Source organism: Scyliorhinus torazame, chromosome 14 (genome assembly GCF_047496885.1).
Source record: "Scyliorhinus torazame isolate Kashiwa2021f chromosome 14, sScyTor2.1, whole genome shotgun sequence".
Classification (NCBI taxonomy): Eukaryota; Metazoa; Chordata; class Chondrichthyes; order Carcharhiniformes; family Scyliorhinidae; genus Scyliorhinus; species Scyliorhinus torazame.
Window position 1 is genome coordinate 200,651,223 of NC_092720.1, and position 20,362 is coordinate 200,671,584.

The 20,362-nt window shown below is 49.9% G+C and overlaps 1 protein-coding gene across 1 annotated transcript; it reads right to left on the reverse strand.

Moving 5' to 3' along the window:
* Positions 1-4,531: 4,531 nt before the first annotated feature.
* Positions 4,532-13,069, reverse strand: LOC140389129 (zinc-binding protein A33-like). Its single transcript, XM_072473285.1, has 6 exons — positions 12,668-13,069; positions 12,201-12,296; positions 10,655-10,888; positions 9,811-9,833; positions 9,608-9,726; positions 4,532-5,380 (listed from the first exon to the last, which is right to left on the reverse strand). The coding sequence occupies exons 1-6, from the start codon at positions 13,067-13,069 to the stop codon at positions 4,848-4,850; spliced, it is 1,407 nt and encodes a 468-aa protein (XP_072329386.1). The 3' UTR covers positions 4,532-4,847.
* Between the last annotated feature and the right edge of the window lie 7,293 nt (positions 13,070-20,362).

Consider the following 20,362-nt stretch of genomic DNA (forward strand, 5'->3'; position numbering starts at 1 on the left):
ATTGAATCCCACTGGGAGTCACTGTGAGTACATCGAGCCTGGATTTAAAATATTGCTTCACCTGAAACAAGGGCCTCGTCTCCATCCCCAAACCCAGTCAGAGTGAGTCCAGCCCTGAGCTGCTGGGCAAGGACACACTCCCTCTATTTGAACCGCGTCCCCTGCCCTGTTCTCAGTGAACAAAGTGACCTCCTCATTCTAATCACTCTCTGGGTAAAGATGTTTCTCCTGAATTCCCGATTGGATTTCTCAGTAACTCCCATATCTGAGGGGATTCTGATCCCCACACGGTGGGGACCGTCGGTGGCCACGTTTGAGGAATAGTCCGTCGCGCGGTGGGGAAATGTGTAAAATGGAAACATTTGTCCAGAGTGTAACATTGTGTGCTGGGGAGGATGTTCCCCAGGTTGCTGATGTTTTTGTATTATTTAATTTATTTGGAATAAAATACATTAAAAAAACTTTTTCTACTTCATGGATACACAAATCCTTCTGACTCCCAATATTTATCAGTCTCTCATCTTTTGAAAATATCCGAGATCCTCGTGTCAAAGTGGATAATTTTACAGAACATGTTGGGTATTGAGCCCCTCCAGCCTGTTCCACCATTCAGTCAGCTCATAGCTGATCTGTATCTGAACCATTTACTCACCTTGGTTTTATAAGCTTTGTGTGAAGAAGCGCTTCCTGAAATCCCCCCTTGATCTCTCTCATCCTGACCCACACTTTCCCCAGGTTGGCTGGAAGGGCTTGACTTGGAGCAGCGCCGCCATCTGCTGGCAGTACTGTGAATGACCACTTGCACTGTCAGCTGCCTTTCAGTTGGAGATCATTGAGTGAGGCCATAATAAATATAACAATAATAATCTTTATTATTGTCGCAAGTCGGCTTACATTAACACTGCAATGAAGTTACTGTGAAAAGCCCCTTATCGCCACATTCCGGCGCCTGTTCGGGTACACAGAGGGAGAATTCAGAATGTACAAATTAACTAACAGCACATCTTTCGGGGCTTGTAGGAGGAAACCGGAGCACCCGGAGGAAACCCACACAGACACAGGGAGAACCTGTGGATCCACACAGACAGTGGCCCAAGTAGGGAATCGCTCCTGGGACCCTGGAGCTGTGTAGCAACAGTGCTAACCACTGTGCTACAGTGCTGCCCACTATTCTCTACACAAACCATCTGAACCCCTCGATTAGATTCCAGTCTGTAACTCACTCCCAGGTATCCATTATTCTATATATAAACCATCTGAATCCATCGATTAGATTCCAGTCTGTAACTCACTCCCAGGTATCCATTATTCTATATATAAACCATCTGAACCCCTCGATTAGATTCCAGTCTGTAACTCACTCCCAGGTATTCATTATTCTATATATAAACCATCTGAACTCCTCGATTAGATTCCAGTCTGTAACTCACCCCCAGGTATCCATTATTCTATATATAAACCATCTGAATCCCTCGATTAGATTCCAGTCTGTAACTCACTCCCAGGTATTCATTATTCTATATATAAACCATCTGAACTCCTCGATTAGATTCCAGTCTGTAACTCACCCCCAGGTATCCATTACTCTATATATAAACCATCTGAACCCCTCGATTAGATTCCAGTCTGTAACTCACCCCCAGGTATCCATTATTCTATATATAAACCATCTGAACCCCTCGATTAGATTCCAGTCTGTAACTCACTCCCAGGTATCCACTATTCTATATATAAACCATCTGAACCCCTTGATTAGATTCCAGTCTGTAACTCACTCCCAGGTATCTATTCCATATATAAACCATGTGAACCCCTCGATTAGATTCCAGTCTGTAACTCACCCCCAGGTATCCATTATTCTATATAGAAACCATGTGAACCCCTCGATTAGATTCTAGTCTGTGACTCACTCCCAGGTATCCATTATTCTATATATAAACCATCTGAACCCCTCGATTAGATTCCAGTCTGTAACTCACTCCCAGGTATCCATTATTCTATATATAAACCATCTGAACCCCTCGATTAGATTCCAGTCTGTAACTCACCCCCAGGTATCCATTATTCTATATATAAACCATCTGAACCCCTCGATTAGATTCCAGTCTGTAACTCACTCCCAGGTATCCATTATTCTATATATAAACCATCTGAACCCCTCGATTAGATTCCAGTCTGTAACTCACTCCCAGGTATCCATTATTCTATATCTAAACCATCTGAACCCCTCGATTAGATTCCAGTCTGTGACTCACTCCCGGGTATCCATTATTCTATATCTAAACCATCTGAACCCCTCGATTAGATTCCAGTCTGTGACTCACTCCCAGGTATCCATTATTCTATATATAAACCATCTGAACCCCTCGATTAGATTCCAGTCTGTAACTCACTCCCAGGTATCCATTATTCTATATCTAAACCATCTGAACCCCTCGATTAGATTCCAGTCTGTGACTCACTCCCGGGTATCCATTATTCTATATATAAACCATCTGAACCCCTCGATTAGATTCCAATCTGTAACTCACTCCCAGGTATCCATTATTCTATATATAAATCACCTGAACCCCTCGATTAGATTCCAGTCCGTAACTCACTCCCAGGGATCCATTATTCGCTATATAAACCATCTGAACCCCTCGATTAGATTCCAGTCTGTAAATCACTCCCAGGTATCCATTATTCTATATATAAACCATCTGAACCCCTCGATTAGATTCCAGTCTGCAACTCACTCCCAGGCATCCATTATTCTATATATAAACCATCTGAACCCCTCGATTAGATTCCAGTCTGCAACTCACTCCCAGGCATCCATTATTCTATATATAAACCATCTGAACCCCTCGATTAGATTCCAGTCTGCAACTCACTCCCAGGCATCCATTATTCTATATATAAACCATCTGAACCCCTCGATTAGATTCCAGTCTGTAACTCACTGTATCCCATCCCACCTTTAACTGTATCAAACTCAGTCTCGCACAAGAGGTCAAATTCACCCCACCCAGTGCCTCACTCTCCACCTTATCTCTCCCCCAACTCCTCCTCCCATTTCTCCTGAATCCTCATCACGTGCATTCCCCCTGCTTCCCCAGCCACCCGTATCGGTCCCCAATCCTACCCTCCTCCTCCATGTCTGGAAGCAGCAGCCGTTCCAATGGGACATACTTCGGCAGCCTGGGGAACCCTTTACACACCTTCCGTGCAAAGTCACTCACTTGTAGATACCTAAAATCACTCCCCCCTCGGGAGCTCTCCACTCTCCCACAGCTCTTCCAGACTGGCAAACCTCTCCTCCAAATATAAATCCCTGGCCCTCATCAACCCCACCTCTCTCCACCTCTTGTACATGCCATCCGTCTCCCCCGGTTTGAATCCGTGGTTCACACACAACAATGTGAGCACCGACATCCCCGCCATCCGAAACTGTCTCCTCAGCTGGTTCCACACCCTAACCGTGGACTGTACAACCGGGCTCTCCATATATCTCCTCGGTGACAACGGTAGTGCCACCGTTACCATGGCCCTGAAGCTGGGCCCCGACAGGACTCCTCATCCATCCTAACCCATTCCGGTCTCTCTCCCTCCCACTATCACCTCACTTTCTCCACATTCACCACCCAATAAAAGTTAACAAGCAGATACAGTGAACTATTAGGAAGGTAAATGGTATCTTAGCCTTTATTACAACGGGGCTGAAGTATAAGACTATAAATCTTGCTGCAATGTAACAGGGATTGAGTGTGGTCACAGCTGGATGACTGTGGACAGTTTTAGTCTCCGTACCTGAGGAAACATGTACTTGCCTTAGAGGGAGCAATGAAGGTTCACGGAATTGATTCTTGGGATGAAAGGGTTTTCCAATATGAGGAAGGATTGAGTTGGATGGATCAATATTGTTTGAAGTTTAGAAGAACAACAGGTTTCTTATTGAAACATGTACAATTCTCAGAGATTGTGACAGGGTAGTTGCTGAGACTCGTCCAGAACGAGGGGGTCACAGAGTCAGGATAAAGGGTCGTCCATTTAAGACTGAGATGAGGAGAAATTCCTTCCCTCAGAGAGAGTTGTGAATCTTTGGAATTCTCTCTCTCGGTGAGATGTCAGTGAGTATATTCCACACAGAGATCGGTATATTCCTGAGTGCAAAGGGAATGAAGGGATAGGAGGGGAAAGTGGAGTCGATGTTGATGTTCAGACAGGATCCGACTGAATGGTCACATGTCCTACTCCGGAACCTATTCTGATATTCTCATTCCTGATACCACCACCTGGAGGTTCCCTTCCAGTCACTCACCATCCCGACTGGGAAACATATCGGCCGTTCCTTCACTGCCACTGGGTCAGAATCCTGGAACTCCCTCCCTAACAGCACTGTGGGTGTACCTACACCACCTTCTCAAGAGCAATTAGGGATGGGCAACGAGGGCTCAGCCAGCGACATCCACATCCCAGACAGGAGAGAAAACATTCTTTCTGCTCATTCACTGAATCAATAATCATCACACCAGGTGTCTGTCCCGTCTTCAAATAAAACATTTATTCAAGGGAGGAAACAAAATAAAGATTCACAATGAATTGTTCGAGAGCTGGGCACAGTTACCACAATTCAGGAGATTTTGCTTCATTCTATACCAGCCCAGTGTTTCTGGGTCCCATTATATTCAGAGAGGGACAGTGGGATGGGTGGAGAATCTGAGTTAAATTTACAGAATAAACAATACAGAAACACACTCACCCCCTGACAGCACACAGCAGAGAATCAGGACAACATGAGCTGTTCAGACAGTGAATCAGGCTTCTCACTAAAACTCCGGCCTCCCAAAACGTGTCCCACTGTGTTACCCAGTGAGCAGTGTGAGTGAATCAAGGTTATCACCAGACTTATCATTACAAGGATTAAAGATGGGGTAGAGTTTCTCGGTGAATGTGTCAGTGAAGGTGTACAGGTGAGACATGTCCTCAGCATCGTAAAATGACACCTGTCCACCCTCATAATCCAGGTAAATTCCCAACTTCCGGGGTTTCACTTTCAGCTGGGAGATGACATCTGGGATTTTCAATGATTTGCAGTTAGGATACCGGGCGATGACCCCGAATCCATTCTCAGTTGAAGGAATGATCTTTCCTTTCCTGTTGACAGACTCTCTGCAGACACCCACAACCCAGCCAGGCTTGTGTCCAAGACCCACCTCCCAGTAGTGTCTCCCTGATGTGAAACTCTGGGAGCTCAAAACATACAAGTGTTTATTAAATCTTCCCAGATGATCAGGGAGATCTTGCTCCTCATTTCCGAACCTCACACTAGTCAGATCCTGGGAAATGATGAGATAGTTGTTAGCCGTCTCCGGGTCCAGGGTGAGAGGTGCTGGAACTGGAAGAGAACATGATTGGGAAGCTGTTACTGTGAGAAAAACAGGAGTGAATGACGAGACGTGTCCAGACGGTGATGGGACATCACCACTTTCCTCAGCCCAGGAACTGTGGAAGCTCAGGGACAGAGGACGGGATTCTCTCAGCCCGGGGCCTGGCCGGAGAATCCCCGGGAGCGGTGCGAATCGCGCCACGCCCCCCCTGACGCCGGCACGCGATTCTCTGCTGAGCGGCGCTGGCGTGGTTGGCTCGGCATCGGTCGCGAGCCGCCCTCTGCGGCAGGCCCGCCGATTCTCGGGCCGGGAGGGGCCGAGCGGCCGTCGTGGAAACGCCGAGTCCCACCGGCGCCGCCCACACCGGCTCTCAGCCGGCCGGAACGCAGCGTTGAAGGGCGACGGCCTGCGGGGGAGGGGGCCCAGAGTGTGTGAAGACATTTCTCCCCATTCCTTCAGCTCCATTCACTCAGCACAGATCAGCATCAATTCACTGAGAATAAACATCTCTCTCCAGGACAAGACCTTGGTTAAGACAAGTTGACCCTCATCTGCTTCTGACCCAGGACAGAGGCAGGAGGGAAAAAGGGAGGGAGGAACTTAAAATCAATCATGGTCACCAAAGAGAAAGTATCTGGAAAACTATTGGGATGAAAGGCAACTTGTCCCCTGGACCTGATGTCCTGCAACCCAGGATTTTAAAGCAGTGGTTTTGGAGAAAGTGGATGCATTGGTTGTAATCTTTCCAAATTCCCCCCATTCTGGAAAAGTCCCAGCGGTTTGGAAATGTTCCAAAAAAGGAGGGAGACAAAGCAGGAAGATTTGGGCCAAATCTGTTATTTGGAAACTCTTGATGCCATTGTGAAGGAGGGAGTCACAAGACATTTAGAAAATCTTCATACAATCAGGCGGAGTCCACACGGTTTTGTTAAATGAAGATTGTTTTTGAGACATTTATCAGAGCTTTCTGAGTATGGGACCAGCAGGGTAGATAAAGGTGAACCAGTAGATGTTGTGTATTTGGATTTCCAAACGACATGTCCTCATGTAAAATATTACTGCACAATATAAGAGTTCATGGTGTTGGATAGAGGATTGGCAAACTACCTGGCATAGCCAATATAAATGGTTCATTTTCAGGTTGGCAAACTGTGACTAGTGGAGTGACACACGGATCAGTGATGGGGACACAATTGTTTCTGATCTATATTAGTGATTGGATGAAGAGACCAAATCTGGAGCCAAATTTACTGATGACAGAAAGTTTGGTTGGGAAGTTGTGAGGAGGATACAAAGCATCTGCGGAGGGATATAGACCGGTTAAGTGAGTGGACAAAGATTTAGCAGATGGAGTATAATGTAGGAAAATGTGAGGTGGTCCACCTTGGCAGAAAGAATAGAAAATCAGCAAATGATTTGAAATGAAGATGAAATGAAAATGAAATGAAAATCGCTTATTGTCACAAGTAGGCTTCAAATGAAGTTTCTGTGAAAAGCCCCTAGTCGCCACATTCCTGCGCCTGTTCGGGGAGGCTGTTACGGGAACCGAACCGTGCTGCTGGCCTGCCTTGGTCTGCTTTCAAAACCAGCGATTTAGCCCTGTGCTAAACAGTCCCTTCAACAGAAAGAGACGGCAGAATGCTGCAGTACAGCGGGATCTGGGGGACCTTGTACATCAATCACTAAAAGTTAGTGTCCAGGTACAGCAAGGAATGAGGAAGGCGAATGGAATGTTGGCCTTTATTGGAAAAGGGATGGAGTGTAGAGTAGGGAAGACTTGCTACAACTTTACAGGGGATTGGTGAGACTGCAGCTTGAGTACTGTGTTCAGATCTGATCTCCTTACATCAGGAGGGAGAGACTCTCATTGGACACAGTTCAGAGAAGATTCACTGGGCTGATTCCTGGGATGAAGGGATTGCCTTATGTGGAAAGGTTGAACAGGTTGGTCTGTACTCACTGGAGTTTAGAAGAATAAAAGGTTATCTTATTGAAACATAACATTCTGAGGGATTCCTTCGTCAGGGTAGATGCTGGGAGGATGTTTGATCTCTGGGGTAAGCGAGGTGTAGGCGACACAGCATCAAATGAAGGGGCCTCTATTTAAGACAGAGATGTTGCTATTTACAGCACAGAAGGATGCCATTCGGCCCATCATGTCCGTACCAGCTCCCAAAAGAGCGGCCCAGCTAGTCCCATTCTCCAGCCCTGTCTCCGTGGTCCCCTAAATTCGGCACATTCAAATATATATCCAGCTCTCTTTTGAAACCTCCTGTGGAATCCGCCTCCACCACTCTCCCATGTACCACATTCCAATTCCCAACAACTCTCTGAGTACATCATTATCATGGAATTTACAGAGCAGAAGGAGGCCATTCAGCCCATCGAGTCTGCACCGGTTCTTGGAAAGAGCACCCTACCCAAGGTCAACACCGCCACCCTATCCCCATAACCCAGTAGCCCCACGGGCAATTTTGGACACTAAGGGCAATTTATCATGGCCAATCCACCTAACCCGCACATCTTTGGACTGTGGGAGGAAACCGGAGCACCTGGAGGAAACCCACGCACACACGGGGAGGATGTGCAGACTCCGCACAGACAGTGACCCAAGCCAGAATCGAACCTGGGACCCTGGAGCTGTGAAGCAATTGTGCTATCCACAAGGCTACCGTGCTGCCCCATGAGTAAAGAAGTTTCTCCTCACCTCACTCCTAGCTCTCTTGCTGGCCATCTTGAAATTGTGACTCCTAGTCACTGACTTACCAACCAGTGGAAACAGAGTCTCCTTGTCAAAACTGTTGATAATTTTGAACACCTCAATAAGGTCACTTCTTAATCTTCTCTGCTCTGGAGAACAAGCCCAATTTTCCCCAATATTTCCTTGTATCTAAAATTCCTCACTGCTGGTATCATCCTAGTAAATCTCCTTTGCACTCTCTCAAGGGCTTTAACATCTTTCCTTAAATAATGTGCCCAGAACTGAACACAATACTCGACCAATGATTTGTAGTGGTGTAGCATCACATCTTTGCTTTTATACTCTGTGCCTCTATTTATAAACCCAAGGATCCATTTAGCCTTCTTAACAACTCTTTCAACTTGCCAGGCCCCCTTTAGAGAGAATTATGCACTTGAATCCTGAGGTCCCTCTGCTCCTGTACTCCCCTCAAAGTTGTACCATTGAGCCTATATTGTCTCCCCATGATTCTTCTACTAAAATGCATTACCTCACATTTCACTGCATTGAAATTCATCTGCCAGGTATCTACCCATTGGCCAACTTGTCAATGTCCCTCTGAAGTCGCCCAGCGTCATCGTCACAATTCGGTATTCTCCCGAGCTTAGTGTCATCTACAAATTTAGAGATTTTACCCTCAACACGCAACTCTAAATCATTTATATCAATCGTAAAAAGCAAGTGTCCCAACACTGAGCCCTGGGGAACACCACTTGCAACTCGTCTCCAGTCTGAGAAATGGCCATCTATACCTACCCTCTGTCTCCTATCTTTTAACCAATTTCCAATCCATGCAGCCCAGGACCCTTCAATCCCAAACATTTTTAATCTGCTAACCAACCTGCCATGTGGCACTGTATCAAATGCTTTCTCAAAGTACAAATATACAACATCCACAGCACTACCCTCATCCACTACCTGTGTCACCTTGTCAAATAACTCAATTACATTTGGTAGACATGGCCTGCCCTTGACAAAGCCATGAGGACTGGCTAATATTAATTAATTTTTCTCGAAGTGCATATTTTTCTCATCTCATATTATCGCCTCTATCAGTTTTCCCACTGCTGATGTCAAACTGACAGGTCTGTACTTTCCTGGGTTAACCTTTGCCCCTTTCTGAAACAACGGCATCACATTTGCAATCCTCCAGGACTATTCCTGTGTTAGATGAGGAATTCCATCTCGGAGAGGGTTATTAGTCTTTGGAATTCTCTACCACAGAGACCAGCAGAGGCTGGGCCATTGATTCATGACCGAGTTCGATAGATTGTTGATCAACAAGGGGGTTAAGGGTCATCTGGGACAGGCAGGAAAGTGGAGTAAAGGCCACAATTCGATCAGACATGATCTTATCAAAAATCAGAGCAGGTTCACTGGGCTGGACCACTCCTGTTCTTATTCCTTCTGATCTTATGATCATTTCATCAGTGTGTCAAACCTCATTAATCACGTGGATAACAGCAGGGAGACGGTAATATACAGAGAATGATACCTGGAGAAATCACTGCCCTCATTTCCCTCCACACTTTGATGTATTTGACTGGTTCACCAGCGATATCCGCAGGTAACTGAGTGGAGACAGTTCCAGGCTTGTGAAACACCATCTGACTCCTGCAAAAACAGGTCTGGAAATCAGTGTGTGTTAGAGAGACAGCAGTGATCACATCACAAAACTGTTTCTTTAAACCTGCTTACCTCATCAACAGGTCCTGAATATCCTGAGGGGAAAGAAACAGAATAGATATGATCGAGTCAGATTAAAGAGTTCTAGTTGATGTAAATCCCGAGTAGAAATCTACATTTTCACCCCTCTCGCCTCCTCATTATTCTCGATCAGTCTGCAACCTTTGACACGGTCGATCACACCATCCTCCTCCACCGCCTCTCCACTGTTGTCCAGCTGGGTGTTCTGCCCGCACCAGTTCCCACTCTTATCTCTCTAACCGTAGCCCCCATCACCCCTGTGGTTGGTGAACTACATTGGCTCCCGGTTCAACAACGTATTGATGTTGAAAATTCTCATCCTTGTTTTCAAATTCCTCCATGGCCTCACTCCTCCCTATCTCTGTAATCTCCTCCAGCTCCACAACCCTCCGAGACATCCTCTAATTTGTGTCTCTTGTCCATCCCCGATATTAATCCCAACACGATTGCTGGCTGAGGCTTCATTTGAATCCAGCGTTCGCAGGATCAGGAACAGCAAAACCCACAACTCAATAAAGATCTAACAACTCCACTTTAACAATGCATCTTAACCCCGTCCTCAGTAGAACTCCATGGGTAGCAGTGTAAACGTCTCCAGTTCCCAGCCCAGCTCTCTCTGAGTCCAATCATCAATCAGTTCCGTGGTTACACTGAGTATCGGAATCACACTGAGATTATCTCACCTCATTCCCCATTGGACCCTTACTGACAGCAGAAAGAAACAATCACCCAACCAATCAGACTGAGGCCTTACCCAATCCCAGAGGTTAAAGGTCAGAGTGCCCGCCCTCAGTCTCTGGAATGTTTCACTGGACAAGACAAAGAGATTTTGTACCTTGAGGAACTCTGGGGCCTCTTGTACCCCCAGCCTCGATTTTAGATCTCTTATTGCTCCTTCAAGAGAAGACATTTCAGCCATGGTTTTGTTTAAATTCTGCTCCATTTCCTCGAACACTTTATTGCTTTTTCTCTCCAACTCTGCTTTCAGCAGCTCCTCCTTCTCAAACAGGAACTTGTGCATCTTTTCAAATTCACTGTTGATTTCATTTCTCAGTCTGTCAACTTCAGCCTGGAACAGATTGAATACAGAACAGAATAAGCAACGTTTATAATCCCAGTTTCCCGGTCTCTGTCCACTGGGATAGAGGAAAACAATTTGCATCCAGTATGACTAACAAATAATAACAGCTCACTACCGGCTCAATAATTTGATGGAATATTGGGTCTGTGGGAGTGAGTTACAAATAAACATTATAAAGTGATTCCAATGGTTAATCCTAAATAAGAATCATCAAGGTGTGAATTACAGACTGGAATTTAATCGAGGGGTTCAGATGGTTTATATATAGAATAATGGATACCTGGGAGTGAGTTATAGACTGGAATCTAATCGAGGGGTTCAGATGGTTTATATATAGAATAATGGATACCTGGGAGTGAGTTACAGACTGGAATCTAATCGAGGGGTTCAGATGGTTTATATATAGAATAATGGATACCTGGGTGTGAGTTACAGACTGGAATCTAATCGAGGGGTTCAGATGGTTTAGAAAAGAATAATGGATACCTGGGAGTGAATTACAGACTGGAATCTAATCGAGGTGTTCAGATGGTTGCTATATAGAATAATGGATACCTGGGAGTGACTTACGGAATGGAATCTAATCGAGGGGTTCAGATGGTTTATACATAGAATAATGGATACCTGGGAGTGAGTTACAGACTGGAATCTAATCGAGGGGTTCAGATGGTTTATATATAGAATAATGGATACCTGGGAGTGAGTTACAGACTGGAATCTAATCGAGGGGTTCAGATGGTTGATATATAGAATAATGGATACCTGGGAGTGAGTTACAGACTGGAATCTAATCGAGGGGTTCAGATGGTTGATATATAGAATAATGGAAACCTGGGAGTGACTTACGGAATGGAATCTAATCGAGGGGTTCAGATGGTTTATATCTTGATAAAGGATGCCGGGGAGTGAGTTACAGTCTGGAATCTAATCGAGGGGTTCAGTTGGTTTATATATAGAATAATGGATGCCGGGGAGTGAGTTACAGACTGGAATCTAATCAAGGGGTTCAGATGGTTTATATATAGTATAATGGATACCTGGGAGTGAGTTACAGACAAGATTTATTTAATCAATTGATGTGATTGATTAGGAGAGAAAATAAGACATTTTCACATTGTCATAATAATCTGCAATTTGCAGACGCTCCCTTATCTTGCAGTTCGGGGAGCAGCTCGCAGTGTACTTTGGAGCAGCAGCATTTTATTCAGTAAAACTCTCTCTCTGACTGTGTGAGAAGCTCACTCACTCTCAATAACAAACACAGGGAAGTTTACACAAAGCCTAAAGGCCAGTCTCCTACCTTCATGTGTAAAATCCCATCCTCTCGTTCTCTTTTACTGTGGAGACTGAGGTCCATTTGCTTCTGCAGAGTTTCCAATGATGTTTCTAACTTGTTCTGAGACAGAAAGGACACAAAGGGGTTTGTCAAAGGAAACAATCATTGTCACATTCTGGAGGAGTTTTCTGTTTTAAATAGAGTGAGACTAGTGAGGTAGAGAAGGAGATATTCTCAGGATTGACACTCACAAGTAGAAGCTGTGGGTTAATTCTGTTTGTTACAATTATCCTCCTCCAGGTTAATTCCCCTCCTCAATCAATCCTTTCCTCGTTCCAACACTCTCCTATTTACATTCCTCTCCCCTTCCCTACCCCTTTCTCTCCTGCCCTCTCTTCCCCTTCCCACATTCGACAAACACTCTCTCTCTCTATTACTTACACCCTGTCCCTCTTCCCCATCTACCTGTGTCAGTAGCAGTGATCCAGTACCTTGTATATCTGGGCTGCCTCCTTTATTGGGATCACACTGTGCGTCTTATGAGCTCTGGACATCCCACACACCACACAGATCGCTTTGTGTTCATCTTCACAGAAGAGTTTCAGCTTCTCTTCGTGTTCCTGACAGTAAAACTCCTCCTGTGGCTGTGTCACCTTCACCTTCAGCTCTCTGAACTTCTCCACGATGTTAATCAGGGTCAGAGCAGGCCTGACGTTGCTCTGGGTGAAGACCTGTCGACACTGGGGGCAGGAAACATCGCCCGGGACCTTCTGCCAACTCTGAGAGATGCAGGAGCTGCAGAAATGATGTCCACATTCCAGAGTCACCGGCTGGGTGAATATCTCCAGACAGATGGGACAGGTTAGTTCCTGTGTGAGATCTGGAGACGCCATCCCAGTGCTCAGAGTCTCTCTCTCCTTCCCTGTTCAAGCTCTTTCGCTTTCAATTCCTGTTCAGGGCTGCACTTCCTGGATTTCACTTCAACTGATCAGTGACACATCTCAGTGTCAGGAACTTTGGAATTAAATCAAACTGACCCCTTTATTGTGTCTGAAGCCTTTTTCACTTTTATAAAGTCAGCTTTATAACATTATTTCTCTTCTCTCTCGCTACAAACTCACTCCTTGAAAACTCTCTCCCCCCTTTCCCCACCTCCCTCAACTCCCCCTGTCTGTGGAAGTCAGAAGTGACTTTCTCAGTTAAAATCCAGACCATCCTTACAGCTGTTTCTGTTACTAACCTCCTGCCCCCCCCCCAACCCACTGACCAAACATCCCCCCTTCACCCCCACATCTTTATCTATTTTATCTCCCCCCACCCTCCCCTCCCCAAGTCCTTTCCAAATCCATCTCATCCCTGAGCCCCTCCTTATTCTCTCTCCACCCTGTGTCCAGCTGACCCTCATTCTTACAAAAAACATCTTTTTGAAAATGTCCACCCCCATCTCCAACCTCCCCCTTGTTCCCCAAATTCCTGGAGAGTCTCTTTCTCTCTCCCAAATCCGGGCCCATCTTTCCCCCCTCAATCCTGCCTGAACCTCTCCGATCAGCTTCTGGACAGGAAGATGGAAAGTTGGTGCCGAGTTTGTGTAACTGGAGTGAAGAGGAACAACGCTGTGTTGGAGCTGCTCATTTCTCAGATGCTGCATATTCTCTGCCTGTGGGGAGAAGCGTCTCGAACAACAGATTCAGTCTCAATGTTGGGGCGTCATTCTCCGACCCCCCAGCGGGTCGGAGAATGGCCGTTGGCCGCCGTGAATCCCGCCCCCGCCGGTTGCCGAAGTCTCCGAAGGGAGAAAAGTCAGCGGGGCGTTAATGTCGCCGCTGCCGCGGAGAATGTCACGGGTCTGCGCAAGGCAGCCGATTTTCGGCCTGCCGATATTCTCCCTTCCGGATGGGCCGAAGTCCCGTCGACGTGATGACCGGTCACGTCGACGTAAATCAAACTTCCTTTTCATCGGCGTAAACCTGTGCTCCAGGTTCACGCCGACCAGCGTGGAGGTGAGTGACGGTGGCTCTGGGCAGGCGATGGCGTGGCCGCAGTCTGAATGCGTGAGGAGAGGTGTGTCTCGGGTTGTGTGTGTGTGTGTGTGCGGAGGGTGGGGGAGGGGGGTGGTTAGAGTGGGCTGGGCTCCAGGAGAGTGCCGGGAGGGGGGGTCAGTGCCGGGGAGGGCCGGGGAGGAGGATGGGGGGTCCGTGCCGGGGAGGAGAATGGGGTGTCCGTGCCAGGGAGGGGGATGGGGGGTCCGTGCCGGGGAGGGGGATGGGGGGTCCGTGCCGTGGAGGGGGATGGGGGGTCCGTGCCGGGGAGGAGGATGGGGTGTCCGTGCCAGGGAGGGGGATGGGGTGTCCGTGCCGGGGAGGGGGATGGGGGGTCCGTGCCGGGTAGGGGGATGGGGGGTCCGTGCCGGGGAGGGGGATGGCGGGGTCCGTGCCGGGGAGGGGGATGGGGGGTCCGTGCCGGGGAGGGGGATGGGGGGTCCGTGCCGGGGAGGGGGATGGGGGGTCCGTGCCGGGGAGGAGGATGGGGGGTCCGTGCCGGGGAGAAGGATGGGGGTTCCGTGCCGGGGAGGGGGATGGGGGGTCCGTGCCAGGGAGGGGGATGGGGGGTCCGTGCCAGGGAGGGGGATGGGGAGTCCGTGTCGGGGAGGGGGATGGGGGCTCCGTGCCGGGGAGGAGGATGGGGGGTCCGTGCCGGGGAGGGGGATGGGGGGTCCGTGCCGGGGAGGAGGATGGGGTGTCCGTGCCGGGGAGAGGGATGGGAGGTCCGTGCCAGGGAGGGGGATGGGGGGTCGGTGCTGGGGAGGGGGATGGGGGGGTCGGTGCAGGGGAGGGGGATGGGGGGTCCGTGCCGGGGAGGGGGATGGGGGGTCGGTGCTGGGGAGGGGGATGGGGGGTCCGTGCCGGGGAGGGGGATGGGGGGTTCGTGCCGGGGAGGAGGATGGGAGGTCCGTGCCAGGGAGGGGGATGGGGGGTCCGTGCCAGGGAGGGGGATGGGGGGTCGGTGCTGGGGAGGGGGATGGGGGGTCCGTGCCAGGGAGGGGGATGGGGGGTCGGTGCTGGGGAGGGGGATGGGGGGTCCGTGCCCGGGAGGGGGATGGGGGGTCCGTGCTGGGGAGGGGGATGGGGGGTCCATGCCGGGGAGGAGGATGGGGGGGTCCGTGCCGGGGAGGGGGATGGGGGGTCCGTGCCGGGGATGAGGATGGGGGGGTCCGTGCCGGGGAGGGGGATGGGGGGGGGCAAGTGAGTTGGTCCACCTGGCCAGGTGCCAGCCTCCAACAGTTGGACCCATGCGGTCCATGCCACCTGGCTGGGGGGAAGGAGGGGATATGGGCAATGATGACATGTCGTTGTCCCCCCCCCCCCCACCAGGCCGTCATGTTTTCAGATCATCCAGCGATGTTGGCCGCCGTGGCGGCAGCAGCTCATGTCCATGTTGCCCTGGATGAGGAGGAGGAGGAGGAGGAGGAGGAGGAGGAGGAGGAGGAGGAGCGTGCCAGAGAGGCGGCGCAGGCTGCCGCAGAGGGGCAGGCGGCAGCCGCCCAGGCTGGAGGGACACCTGACCGACAGGACGAGGAGGGGGAGGAGGACGTCGCGGCCCCATGGCAACGGAGGCACCCGAGGGCGCCCCATGTGTACCGGCCCCGGCACTCATACCAGGACCTCACGGACCGGGAATACAGGAGGAGACTCCGGATGAGCCGGGAAACCGTGGCACACATCTGCCACCTGCTGGCACACCTGTCACCGCGTGGCCCTGGCGGGGGACACCCTCTCCCCGTGTCCGTCAAGGTTACGGTTGCCCTGAACTTTTATGCAACGGGGTCATTCCAGGCACCGAGTGGGGACCTGTCCGGCATATCACAGACATCGTTGCACCGATGCATCCGGGCAGTGACAGATGCCCTATATGCCATGGCGCACCACTACATCCGCTTCCCTGTGGACCGGGCCAGCCAAGATGCCCGGGCCGTGGGCTTCTCTGCCGTGGCCGGGTTCCCCATGGTCCAGGGCGCGATTGATGGGATGCACGTCGCCGTGCGGCCACCTGCAGATAACAGGGCCGTGTTCACCAATAGGAAGGGGACCTATTCGATGAACATACAGGTGGTCTGCGACCACCGCATGATGATCCTGCAAGTCTGCGCCCGTTACCCAGGCAGTGTACACGACTCATACGTGTTGTCGCGGTCATCCATCCCCGGCATGTACGAGGGACGCCATCCCCGGCTGAGGGGCTGGTTGCTGGGCGACAGGGGCTACCCATTGCGATCGTGGCTGATGACGCCTGTACGGAGGCCACGCAATGAGGCGGAGAACCGCTACAATGATGCCCATGTAGCGACAAGGGGAGTGATGGAGAGGTGCTTTGGCGTGCTGAAGATGCGTTTTAGGTGCCTGGACCTCTCTGGGGGAGCCCTCCAGTGTCGGTCAGATAGGGTCGGCCGCATCATTGTGGTGTGCTGCGTCCTGCACAACATAGCCCAACAGAGGGGCGATGTGCCGCAGGCAGAGGAGGGCGGAGTGGAGGAGCAGCAGGAAGAGGCGCAGTCCTCCCCAGATGGGGGGATGGGGGCAATGGTCAGGGCAGACGGGCTAGACACAGGCGGGTGGCTGTCCACCGTTACCGGCTGGCCCAGCGGGCACGGGACAGGCTGATAGCCGCCCGCTTTACTGACTAGATGGGCGTGGGAATCGGGTAGTATGGCCACAGACCGCACACCATGGCAACAGCCGACCACCCACACCCCCCACCCATCCACCACCCTCCCAACCCCACCCACCCCACCCGCATGCACACCACCCCCCCCATTGCCGATCCACCTGCGGCACAATTGCGGGTGGACGCATCTGCGGGGATGGGTGCCTCGACGTTTGCTCCTGCGATACACAATGAGGCATGCATGGTTAGACACGCAGGCAGTGATCAGGTGATATGGGGGAGGGGGGATATGGGGGAGGGGGGGATATGGGGGAGGGGGGATATGGGGGAGGGGGGATATGGGGAGGGGGGATATGGGGGAGGGGGGATATGGGGGAGGGAGAATATGGGGGAGGGGGGATATGGATATTGGAGGGGGGAGATGCTCACCCTGGCTGCTCTGATGAGGTCGTTCACCTTCTTGTGGCACTGGGTGCCTGTCCGTGGTGTCAGGGCCGCAGCGGTGACGGCCTCTGCCACTTCCCTCCACAGACGCCGGCTGTGGCGTGGGGCAACTCTGCGGCCGTGCCCGGGATACAGGGCGTCCCTTCTCTGCTCCACCGCGTCCAGGAGCGCCTCCACATCCCGTGACTGGAACCTCGGGGCTGAGCGGCGGCCAGCCATCCAGTCGGGTGTTCCGGTCGGGTGTTCCGGTCGGGTGGGGGGGAGCAGCGCGTCCTTATGAGCCGTCACGCCGTGCGGCGTGTATGACGCTGCACGGCGTGAACCACGTGCGCAAGCGCGGATTCCGTCACGACGCTGCTCGCCTATTTCCGGCCGGAAACTTTACGACCATTTTTCCGGCGTGACGCAAGTCGGATCTGCGCCGTTTTTTGCGCCGATCGGCGGACTTTGCGCCGAAAACGGAGAATTTCGCCCTTGTTGTCTGATTTACGCTGCGGTCGAGTCCCTTTGGATGTTTCACTGCATTGAAGGTGCTATACAAATGTAATTTGTTGTTGCCTCTGACTGAATCAAAGTGTTTGTGCTGCAAACTGTACAGAGGGGGGTCTTCAGTCCCAGTCAGACCCTGACACACACCCTCACACAGACAGACACGGACACACACACAGCCACACACACAGAGACATACACAAGCAAACAGACCCTGACACACACACACAGACAGACACAGACACTCACACAGACAGACACGGACACACACACCCTACCTGGGCAGAGCTTCCATTTACTGGAGGGTGATGAAGGGACAGGCTCTGTCAGTCACTGGATCACATTTACACATCTGGAACTGGGACATCGACTGCACAATAACATCTTTAAATTCCTGTTCACCTCCTGCTCCATCCGCTTGTTAATCTTCTGTTAGTTTGAACAAATCGTGAAGCTGATTCTGCTATTGCCTCACCCGCAGTTTGTGATCATCTCACAAGACATTTTACTGAGACAGTGATGCTCATGAAAAGGGTATTCGACTGGGGTGGCAGCACTCAGTGGGAGACAGTGAATCAGCCTCTTGTTGAACATTCTGGACAATATCCCTTTTCATTGAATCCCACTGGGAGTCACTGTGAGTACATCGAGCCCGGATTTAAAATATTGCTTCACCTGAAACAAGGGCCTCGTCTCCATCCCCAAACCCAGTCAGAGTGAGTCCAGCACTGAGCTGCTGGGCAAGGACACACTCCCTCCATTTGAACCCCGTCCCCTGCCCTGTTCTCAGTGAACAGCAGTGACCTCCTCATTCTAATCACTCTCTGGGTAAAGATGTTTCTCCTGAATTCCCGATTGGATTTCTCAGTGACTCCCATATCTGAGGGGATTCTGATCCCCAAACGGTGGGGATCGTCGGTGGCCACGTTTGAGGAATTGTCCGTCGCGCGGGCGGGAATGTGTAAAATGGAAACATTTGTACAGATTGTAACATTGTGTGCTGGGGAGGATGTTCCCCAGGTTGCTGATGTTTTTGTATTATTTAATTTATTTGGAATAAAATACATTAAAAAAACTTTTTCTACTTCATGGATACACAAATCCTTCTGCCTCCCAATATTTATCAGTCTCTCATCTTTTGAAAATATCCGAGATCCTCATGTCAAAGTGATAATTTTACAGAACATGTTGGGTATTGAGCCCCTCCAGCCTGTTCCACCATTCAGTCAGCTCATAGCTGATCTGTATCTGACCAACATTTACTCACCTTGGTTTTGTAACCTTTGTGAGAAGAAGCGCTTCCTGAAATCCCCCCTTGATCTCTCTCATCCTGACCCACACTTTCCCCAGGTTGGCTGGAAGGGCTTGACATGGAGCAATGCCGCCATCTGCTGGCAGTACTGTGAATGACCACTTGCACTGTCAGCTGCCTTTCAGTTGGAGGCCGGATTGAGTGAGGCCATAAATATAACAATAATAATCTTTATTATTGTCGCAAGTCGGCTTACATTAACACTGCAATTAAGTTACTGTGAAAAGCCCCTTATCGCCACATTCCGGCACCTGTTCGGGTACACAGAGGGAGAATTCAGAATGTCCAAATTACCTAACAGCACATCTTTCGGGGCTTGTAGGAGGAAACCGGAGGACCCGGAGGAAATCCACACAGACACAGGGAGAACCTGTGGATCCACACAGACAGTGGCCCAAGTAGGGAATCGCTCCTGGGACCCTGGAGCTGTGTAGCAACAGTGCTAACCACTGTGCTACAGTGCTGCCCACTATTCTCTATACAAACCATCTGAACCCCTCGATTAGATTCCAGTCTGTAACTCACTCCCAGGTATCCATTATTCTATATATAAACCATCTGAACCCCTCGATTTGATTCCAGTCTGTGACTCACTCCCGGGTATCCATTATTCTATATATAAACCATCTGAACCCCTCGATTAGATTCCAATCTGTAACTCACTCCCAGGTATCCATTATTCTATATATAAATCACCTGAACCCCTCGATTAGATTCCAGTCCGTAACTCACTCCCAGGGATCCATTATTCGCTATATAAACCATCTGAATCCCTCAAATAGATTCCAGTCTGTAACTCACTCCCAGGTATCCATTATTCTATATCCAAACCATCTGAACCCCTCGATTAGATTCCAGTCTGTAACTCAGTCCCAGGTATCCATTATTCTATATATAAACCATCTGAACCCCTCGATTAGATTCCAGTCTGTAACTCACTCCCAGGTATCCATTATTCTATATATAAACCATCTGAACCCCTCGATTAGATTCCAGTCTGCAACTCACTCCCAGGCATCCATTATTCTATATATAAACCATCTGAACCCCTCGATTAGATTACAGTCTGTAACTCACGCCCAGGTATCCATTATTCTATATATAAACCATCTCTACCCCTCGATTAGATTCCAGTCTGTAACTCACTGTATCCCATCCCACCTTTAACTGTATCAAACTCAGTCTGGCACAAGAGGTCAAATTCACCCCACCCAGCGCCTCACTCTCCACCTTATCTCTCCCCCAACTCCTCCTCCCATTTCTCCAGAATCCTCATCAC

Excerpts from the sequence above, each read along its gene's own strand:
- LOC140389129 (XM_072473285.1), bottom strand. The coding sequence starts at position 13,069 with ATGGCGTCTCCAGATCTCACACAGGAACTAACCTGTCCCATCTGTCTG. Across the intron at positions 12,297-12,667 it reads AGGCAGCCCAGATATACAAG|AACAAGTTAGAAACATCATT; the intron begins GTACTGGATCAC and ends TTTCTGTCTCAG. Across the intron at positions 5,381-9,607 it reads GAGGGCAGTGATTTCTCCAG|TTCCAGCACCTCTCACCCTG; the intron begins GTATCATTCTCT and ends GTTCTCTTCCAG.